The sequence below is a fragment of the Ischnura elegans genome, chromosome 13 (genome assembly GCF_921293095.1).
Source record: "Ischnura elegans chromosome 13, ioIscEleg1.1, whole genome shotgun sequence".
NCBI lineage: Eukaryota > Metazoa > Arthropoda > Insecta > Odonata > Coenagrionidae > Ischnura > Ischnura elegans.
The window spans coordinates 12,053,739-12,063,241 of NC_060258.1; the positions used below are offsets into that span (position 1 = coordinate 12,053,739).

Genomic DNA, 9,503 nt, shown 5'->3' on the forward strand with positions numbered 1-9,503 from the left:
ACTTAATTCTGTTTTCATTGGCTTCATTTAAAATTATTATAAACCTTAAATAAATACAAAACGAGGGATCGTGCTGAAAAACTGTTATCTTTTGAGTTCGCCGTGACGGGACTCGATCTAACAACCTTTATTGTCTTTGCTGTCACCCTGCCGTCGACGTCAAAATGATATGTACCGCTCTAATTACCAGTGTTCACGGAATGCGTATTTATCCAACATTTTTCCCCTTTGCTTGCTTATTAGTTCACGGAAAAAATAAAGGTTAAACTTAACCCTTTCGCTGCTGTTCAATCTCCGGATATCTTCTCCTCATATGCGGCGAAAATGTTAAAATGCATTTCGGGGGCCCATGGAGCAGGTGCTTTCAGGATGGGTGTGGTACACACTCCGAAGGGTCGCTAATCCGCGGCCCTATCCTCGACGAGCTCATCCACGCAGGACCGTCTCCTCGACCCAATCTGCGGGGGGCCTACGTCCCGAAAAGTGACCTCTCCGACTGCAAGTTGAAAACAATCACTCAATCCAATCATCGAAAAATGATTGTTTTCATCGCACTCCTGCCAATCAAGCAATCAAGCACGTCTTTGAACCGTGTTTCTACGATGAAAAATAACGATTTTGTTAACTTTTCTAGAAACGTGGCTGCGGACGGACAACTGGAAAAATGGCCATTTTAGCAAAGTTAACCAAATCGTTATTTAAATTCAATCGTGTCAGGCGAAACATGATGGAACTCCTTCATGATGAAACAAAAAGGAAGACAATGGCAGGTTCCACAATTTAATTATTACTGCGACCGGTTTCAATACATGGTATCATCATCAGGCCTGTCTGTTCTATCAGGTCTATCATGCCTGTATATGTATTGAAACCGGTCGCAGTAATAATTAAATTGTGGAACCTGCCATTGTCTTCCTTTTTGTTTCATCAAATCGTTATTTTCCTATGATACGAAAATACATGATTTATACGCAGTATAGAATATATATGGGTATTAAAAACTCACGCCGGAGCAAACTAGTGCTCTGTTGCCACGACTTGCGCACTAAACTTTGCTTCCCGGTAACCGGCACTGGCCATGAGACTATGAGTGCCGATACGATGCAGGCTGCTAGCAGGTAGCAGAGTACCCAGCTAGCAGGTAGCGCTTGGCTTAAATAAGGATTATCAATACCCTATCAAACGAAGGAAACTTTCCAACCTTGCGCAATTTTAATGGGTGATTATTAAGACATGTTTCCCTGAGCTCTGAGTGCACATTGCATTGAATTCAGTGTTTTATTTAACTCTCGTATTTTGATTGAGTGATTAAAACTCCCCTAAGAACAGTGGCGGCTGGTGGTAATTTATCTAGGGTGTGCATTAGAGCAGATATAGGATGATTTAATTATATTATGCTAATCCTAATCCATGAGCATCATATTTCGTCGTAATAGAATTCATAGAAAGCAAAACATATCACTGGTATATTCTACACTTAAAATTGCATGAACAGAAATGATATTAGCATGCATTAAAATAATTATTCTAAACACGCCTTTACAAGTGACGGTAGGTGAAATTCATTCTCCTTTCCTTACACCCTATGAGGAAGTAGTGTAGAAAACGGCCATACAGATGACTCTGTAGACGGACTAAGAACCTGGGCGCAGGTCAAGGTGCGTTTGGCGCTGGTAGTGTAGGTGGCGGCTACACCACTACACTACCTGCGAGTCAGTCACCAAAAATGTGCGCGTGCGCATTCGCATGGTTTTGAGTCTGCTCCCATCACCCATTTGAAATTTACATACCCCCCCGCTTACTTCGTCCCGCCAGAGCACCCTCAAGCGAACACATAGACCGAAAATGCGCCCGGCGCAATACCACGGGATCGCACACTTGTAGAGCGGTGAATTCGAAAAGGAGATAGCTGTAGCGTTCGGAGACTCTTGTATCTTGCATATGCAGACAGGATTTTTATCCTTCTCGTTGCAAAGGAATAGTTTTCTTTTCTAATTTATTCATCTTTGGGTGTGCACTTGCTAACATGCGTATACGCACGCACCGCCACTGCCTAAGAACCCTTAAGTATATGTGGGGAGAATTTTTTCAAAACAGTACATAGTTGCATTCACAGGGGCGGAACCAGGATTTCTTTCGGGGGCGGGGACGTGCCCCCATGGCCCCCTAGATCCGCCTATGTGCACTCATATCTTTCCTTGTACAGCGGCCTTAAGCAAACTCAATTGAGGTGTGAGTTTTCCAGATTTAGAGCATATCACGAGACAAAATTTACTTGCTGGCTCTCTAATGCACAAAAACACTTTTGGCAGTATTTTCCTGGACGTAGTTATCGCATACTGCGTCGTGTAGGAGTGGGTGAGTTTTTTTAATACTCCAAACTACCATCTGCACAGAATTTTGCCCTTTTGAGACTAGCGCTCTCTTCATGTCTACTCTATATGAGCACCTAGTTTGATCAGTGATGATGAAATCAGCGTTATATTTCGTCATTAAATTTTTCGTTTGCATTTGAAAAATCTCCGCAGATTTTAATGCACTCTCTAGTGAGTCATGCCCTTTTTTCATTCATAGTAGTTTTTATTTGCACAATACAAAATTCCTTTCCTTTGTAATTACAAATGTCCTGAAGTTCTCGTGGTCAGGCGTAATTCCAAGTTCCATTTAAAATCCATAAACTAGTATGAAAATTATAAAAATATGAAATTAGAAGTAATTAATCTAAACGGATGGGGAAGAGTTGTAACAGTGATTTCTAAAATCATGGGAGAGAAGAGAAGTGTGAAGTGTACTAAACAAGTACCCCATGCCGTTACATTACCGAAGTCGTATTCCTTTTCTTTCCTAATAGCTTTCTTATTACACAATCCCTGCATCTAACTTTATCTCTCACACCATTTCCCATTCACATCTATTTGTATTTCTGGTTCTAACTGGTATAGTTATTGGTGATAATGGGAACCTAGATCTCATGATGCGAGTAAGTCGAATGCCTTCCTCGTGGGGGATGGACGTGTAAGGGGACACAGCAGCAATTGTTTCCATAAGAATGTCGCTGCCGCTGGGAATGTGGGAAAAATTATGAGCATGAAGAAAGTAGCGGTCTTTAATCTAAGAAGGGAGCAGCATTCCATGTCCACTCACTAGGTATTACACCATATTGGTATCTCTTAAAATCAACTTCTGTGTTCGTATCAGGAATACTTTAACTTATCTTAAATAATTGCAGATAGAAAGATAAGAAGGTAAGTTCACTGGGTCATCTAATCACCAATAAAATTGCCAATTTCCCCAAAAAGGGGTCGAATTGCGTTTGAGTCGTTGCGCTAGTGTAGTACGGTAGCAACATATAAAGATCAAACATGTGTTGGAAGTGGTTGGTTGTGTTGCATCAAACATCAGTTACGCATTTCTTTATTGAGCGACATGCGGAAACGGCATCATGTTTTTAATCGTCGCGCGTTTCGGCCGGGGAACAAGGTTACCTCGCAATGTGCTCTGGCTGGGTTATTTCGTAGCAATCCGCATGTGTTGTCGTCGGTCGGACCTTGTGCTGGGATAAACATTCACCCTTCACTTTTTTCTTATGGCAAACAAGAGCAATTATATTGTTGAGCAATAAATGTGTCATAATATCAAATTTTCAGAATTTTCACTTTCTCTTCCTGCATTTACCTGTGGTTTTCCTCCGTATCCATAGGTTGCAGGTTCATCGCACTCTCGATGGTCATGGCCCTCTATCCACTGTGGTTCCCTGTGGCTGCTTTTTCCTACCTGGGATTCCTCTCTCTTTGTCTCTACAAATACAGATCTGACCGAGATGATTACAGGTACAGTAATGTTTTGCAAATTCAAATCATAATATAAGTCAGAGACATTTAGTTTGTATTTCTAATTCTATGTTCAATCCTTAATTTAGTGGCATGAATAGTAAAATTTAGATTAGTATTAGATGTAAAAAATTAGGGATGAGTCGATTCCACTTTTTTTCGATTCTGATTCCAATTCCGATTCCTTCAAATCGATTCCCGATTCTCGATTCCGATTCCATCGATTCTTATTCCTTCTGACAGGTAGGGTTTTGATTTATCTGTAGCATCGCTGTCATTTAAATTTAAGAATTGAATGGAATAAAATAACTAGGGATGGACGAATCCAGGATTTTTGGAGCCAGATACTTTTTCAAATTCCTGCCATTAAACAAAATCAATTTTCCGAGTTTCCTCCGTGCGGGCAAGGCTGACACCGCGGCCGCTTAGGTGTGTGGCATCCTTTATGCCCCAGGCTTATCGTCTATGCTCAAAACGTTTATCCTCTTGGAATCGATGGAATCGGAATCGACATTAGGCGATCGATTCTCGATTCCGATTCCGTGCCCAAGAATCGGTGGAATCGAGAATCGGGATTTGGAATCGACTCATCCCTATAAAAAATTTAATTCAACTTTTTTAATCAAATCTTGATCAAATGAACACCTATCCTTTCCCACTGTAATTTTTGTGCCTTGAATAATCTAGGCAAACTATTATGTGTCCACACATTGGTATCAAATTCGATGTGGTACAACAGGATTGAGCAGGTACTACATTTCCATCAAAATGGATTAAACCAACGAATGAAATAAAGCCTCTTGTCTCTTAGACCATGAAACAATTATCGCTTCTTTCATCACGTTGTGTGGTCCTGAAACTGGAAATGAGCTAATATTGATCGTAAGATGCTATGAAAACTCTCATTAAGGCAAGCCGTATTTATAAATTCTTGTAAATTATGTAAGAAATTATATTTTATAATCAAAATGCGAGAAGAGGTATTTCCGAAAAATAAATGAATTCCTTATGGAATCGAAACGGAATGCTACATTGAGCTTTTCATCTTATTTTCAATTATACTTAAATCAATAATTGAGAATTATTTCAAGATTTACGTAATTCCAAGAATAATTCCAACTTTTATCTAATACAAGTGAGAGAAATTTTTCATTTTTTCAAATTTTCTGCTAGCCGAATGAATGGAAAATAAATGTTAAAATTTACAATTATCGCTGAATTCTTCGATGTTTCGGTCACTTTAGTAACTTTGTATTTCCCCAACGTTTCATTTGATAGCAAAACTTCATCTTTGCCACAATATGGAAAAGCATTTAGGCAGTAATTTGATTGAAAATCTGTCAAAACCTAGTACTTGATTCCCAATTTGTCTGGTTTATTTGGCATGTACCTCATAAAAGGCAGCGACGTTTCATTGGATAGAGCTATGCATTGGCTGCTACGCCGAAGTCTCCATCGAATTCATTATTTTGACCATTGCAACTGGAATTGTCGCTTCCATCACACGCAGATGGTAATAGAATAGGCGGTCTTTGGACTGATGTTTCCGATTTACTTCCAGAATTCTCATATCACCAATAAAACAGCGAATCCAATTTTCCTACGGGCTTTAGGTGGCATCAACCTAGCCCATCTTTGGAGGAATCGGCCCAGATAAGACAACATTTGTTTTACATCTGTATTTCGTCCTTGGATATACGTTTCCTATTTACTTCCAGAATTCTTATATTACCCATAAAACGGCAACAACACAGTATGGTGTACGACATTCCCTAGCAGCCATTTGAATGACAGCGGTTCTTTTCTCTTGATGTCTTTGTCGACTCCTGACTTTCTCCAACTCGCTACTGACTTACCTGACTTAATTTTCCAACGGAAGTAAAATATGGTATACTCTTCTCCAACTGCATTGGAGAGAGAGCATTTGAAATGCATACAAATGGATCGAAAGTCAAAAGTAATGCTAATCGCCGTTCGAAAGGTATGGACCCAACCTCCAACCGGGGGCTGATTCGCATATTTCAATAACTCACAGTTATGTTTCTTGTCGTGTTCTTATGAACCTTTATTCAACAGTGAGCATATGAATAAAGGGAGTGTAGACAGCACTTAAAACAATTGAAAAACAAAAGAGAAAATATCATGACATTTTTGTTTCAATTTAAAAAATTCAACCCAATCGAAAATAACCATTCCAACGTTAGCATCACACTCAATAAAATAATAATAATCATTTAATTCAAAAAAACTTTTCAGGCCTTAGTATTACAATTTACAAATGTTTAAATTTAAAGAAAGTAATGTACTTTAACATCACCTAATTTATATTAATGTCAATAATCAAATACAAAATTAACATTGAAATAATATTCAAAATACAATCAATCACAGTACATTTTTTGTTTTCTCACAATCCTGCCTGATCTAGTTTTGTAATCACTATCAATTACATTGTTATCATTTATAAGGGTTATAGAATGTCTCAAATGGAATGAATTCCTTCACAACATCCAATCCTCAAGATTTTTACTATGTATAACCTTGGTGTTCTATCTTTGACCACTACTTCACCAAGTAACCAGACTCTTATTTTTATTACAACTTTATCACCTGGGTAAAAGTCTTGCGTGGTGACAGCACCTCTGTCATAATATTGCTTGCATTTGACCTCAGTTTATTGCATACATCTTTCTGAATCAGTGGCTTAAACAATTTGGTACTAAAAGGCAATTTGGACATTAGCCTTCGACTCATTAGTAACTGAGCTGCTGATGCACCTAGGCCAGCACCCTTATTCCAGAACTCGGGTAGACGTGAGCTACTTAAAGCGCGAAGGGTTTACAGCTAACGGCAGTCACTTTGCCATCGTATTCTGGTGACCGGGCGGTTAGGTGAAAGTCCGTGAATCCGTCTCCCTAATGGCCTAGCCATAGATGTCACTGATGTTGGTGACATAGATCGTTGCGACCAATAGGAATCTAAGAAGAACACAAGTGAAGAGTGAAATAGGCGCTTAAAAAGGCGCTAATGTAACTGTTGTTATGGTTATTATACTTTTATTTTGAAAACTATTACTTGTGCGTACTACTGTTATCTTAATTTAAAATATCAATTTAAATATTCTGAAATGTGAGACGTGCATGTGTCCATCTTTAATATATGTTATTATTATGACTAATGATAACTAGACCCTGAAGTATATTTACCTAAGGAGAAATAACTTATATTATGATATGGAAGGTAAAATTTTCAATTACTTTTACAGATGCGGAAGAAATAGGTGACAAATTATTTAGTTAATCTGGCTTGTATTGGCGACTTCTTTGTTTACGCATGGCTCCGATAATTATTTTGATAGACTCCTTGCTAGTCCGGCTGCCCTTTACATTCCTTATTTTTCTCCGTGGTTTAATCATAATCTGTATTTATTCTCGTAAACAGCCACTTTCCTTATAATTTGATCCTACAATGGGTAGAATGATAGATACATTTATAGAGTTGTTTACAAAGTGAAATAAGTAACTTGATAAAACCTTCGGTAACTATGATTTATGAGTACATATACTTACGTTGAGGATATCCCGTTGGCAATATAGATAATGTATTTGACTCAATTCTGTGGATCATCAACCACTTATTCCTCTTATTGTCGTCCTTTCGAATACAAGCAAAAACCTTCTCCGGCAAGTAAATAGAGGTACTAGACGACGGGGCACTTTATACGATTTTATGGGATACACGATTTATATGTTTTTCACACGTTTTTCTATTGAAGGTCCATGCTGACATACACTTACTGCATTAAGCAAATGATGTAGGTGTGTAACGTAGACCACAATCTGCAATCGACTTATTTGAATTTAATCTTCCCAAAGCTCCCCAAACAATCGTCTTTATTTATTTCAACAACACCTTGGCAACCCAAAATATTCCCAATCCGAAGTTTGAAGTTAAAACAGCAATTATATTCGCCAAATATGCATTTGAGTCCCCACATAGACAGTTTTTCTATCCACTTCCTAGGCCTGTCATCAGTGGATACCGTGCCGTGATGTAACGCGCCCACGCTCCGTCACGTGTTTTCAAACAGTCGATGAAGATTTTTTTTAATGACTCTTATCTCTGCTTTAAAACGTTATTCATCCGTGAAATTTTCAGCAAGTACATTTGAGGTAACTATCTTATTATTCTAGTACTTTAAAGAAGTTTGCATGTTCCCCATTGGTTTGTATTTGACGTTGAAATAATTTGTTGCACATTTAAAAATGTACGGAAAAATGTCCGAAAAAATGTACCGTGTGACCACCTATTCGTGGATCTTGTCCATGAGAATGTACAAGAATCTGTTCAGAAAACCATTCAGAAAAATGTACAGAATCTTGTACATTCTTATGTACCATGTAACCAGGCCTCAAGACCTCTGAATCTTGGCTCATGGACTACACACATTGGATACGTGTGATTTTCCGGTGAGGGAAATATTTACTATTTCCCCTCAGCATTCTTAATAATGACTTCAGTTTTTTTCATGGGTGTTTTGCAGGGCACAAATGAGTACTAATCGATTTTCAGCTGAGCCTTGTATGCATTGTTGCACAAGTCATGTGTTTTTCATACGAATTCATGTCTTTTTTCTCCCAATAGGCGGGTAATGACAAAAACTACCAACACACTGTGGATGGTCTACCGTGTCTTCATCACGCCGTACCCGATGAGAATTTGGAGAGTGAGTGTATATGACGACATCCTCTACAACTTTGAAACCTTTGTTTTGGCCCTGTCTTGGCCATTTCTCTTGGACGGCGATCATCCATTGGCAGACTACCGATGGATCATCACGGGAATCATATTCATCCTCAACTTTATCATCTTGCCACTTCTTCTCAAGCTCAATGAGAGAATGTTCGAAGAGGCACCGGGATGTATAGACCATGACCCCTTCCCTATCAGATCGGAACTCTGGAAGGATCTGAAAGCGGGAAAAACCAGGATGAGACGTTCATTTGGAAGAAGAACATCTTCATCCACATTTCCATATACATGTAGGATAGAATGCCCTATTGTTGGCATCCCCCCCGTTGTTGGCACCATGCAATAAACTGTGTTACATTAAGAGCCAGAGGAGCATTGCATTATTTATGCTTTTGTATTTAGTAACAAAGGAGTTTTACTTAACCCCTTAGTGCATAAAGTTATTTTTGTCAAATATATATTTTAAAAGTTATTATTCTGGCTATTAAGGTTCATTTTAACTAATTTATGAAATTTTTAAATTTTTACAATCAGTAGTTTAAATAATACATCCCGTCCAATGTATCGGACGCCATGCACAGGGGGCAGTAGTGCATTCCTATAGAAGTTTTGCTAAATTTATTTAATAAATGAGTACAATAATCATGACGGTGATTTGATGTTAAAAGACGACACAGAAAGAGCATGTAGACTAGAAACGATATACATTTTTACCTTTTTACATGATATTCGTAGAAAATTTTTGGATGAAGGCCAATGTTGCTATTATTACAAAATGATTTTGCTTTCCTTTTCAGTCTACTCTTCGTCTTTGGATAACATTAAATTGTGGCCATAGTTTTAGGCTATGAAATCTAACAGAATTAATGGGAACATAAGTTTGATTTCCTTGGATTGATGATTTTCAAACACTTTTAGCAT

The 9,503-nt window shown here is 38.3% G+C and overlaps 1 protein-coding gene across 1 annotated transcript in view; it reads left to right on the forward strand.

Annotated features, from left to right (window-relative positions):
* LOC124170078 overlaps positions 1-9,227 on the forward strand; it is a 119,280-nt gene extending 110,053 nt beyond the window's left edge. The window contains exons 19-20 of the mRNA XM_046548773.1: positions 3,701-3,830; positions 8,475-9,227. Coding sequence (XP_046404729.1) covers positions 3,701-3,830; positions 8,475-8,928 — 584 coding nt within the window. The 3' untranslated portion in view covers positions 8,929-9,227. The remainder of the gene's footprint in view (positions 1-3,700; positions 3,831-8,474) is intronic.
* The last annotated feature ends 276 nt before the right edge of the window (positions 9,228-9,503 follow it).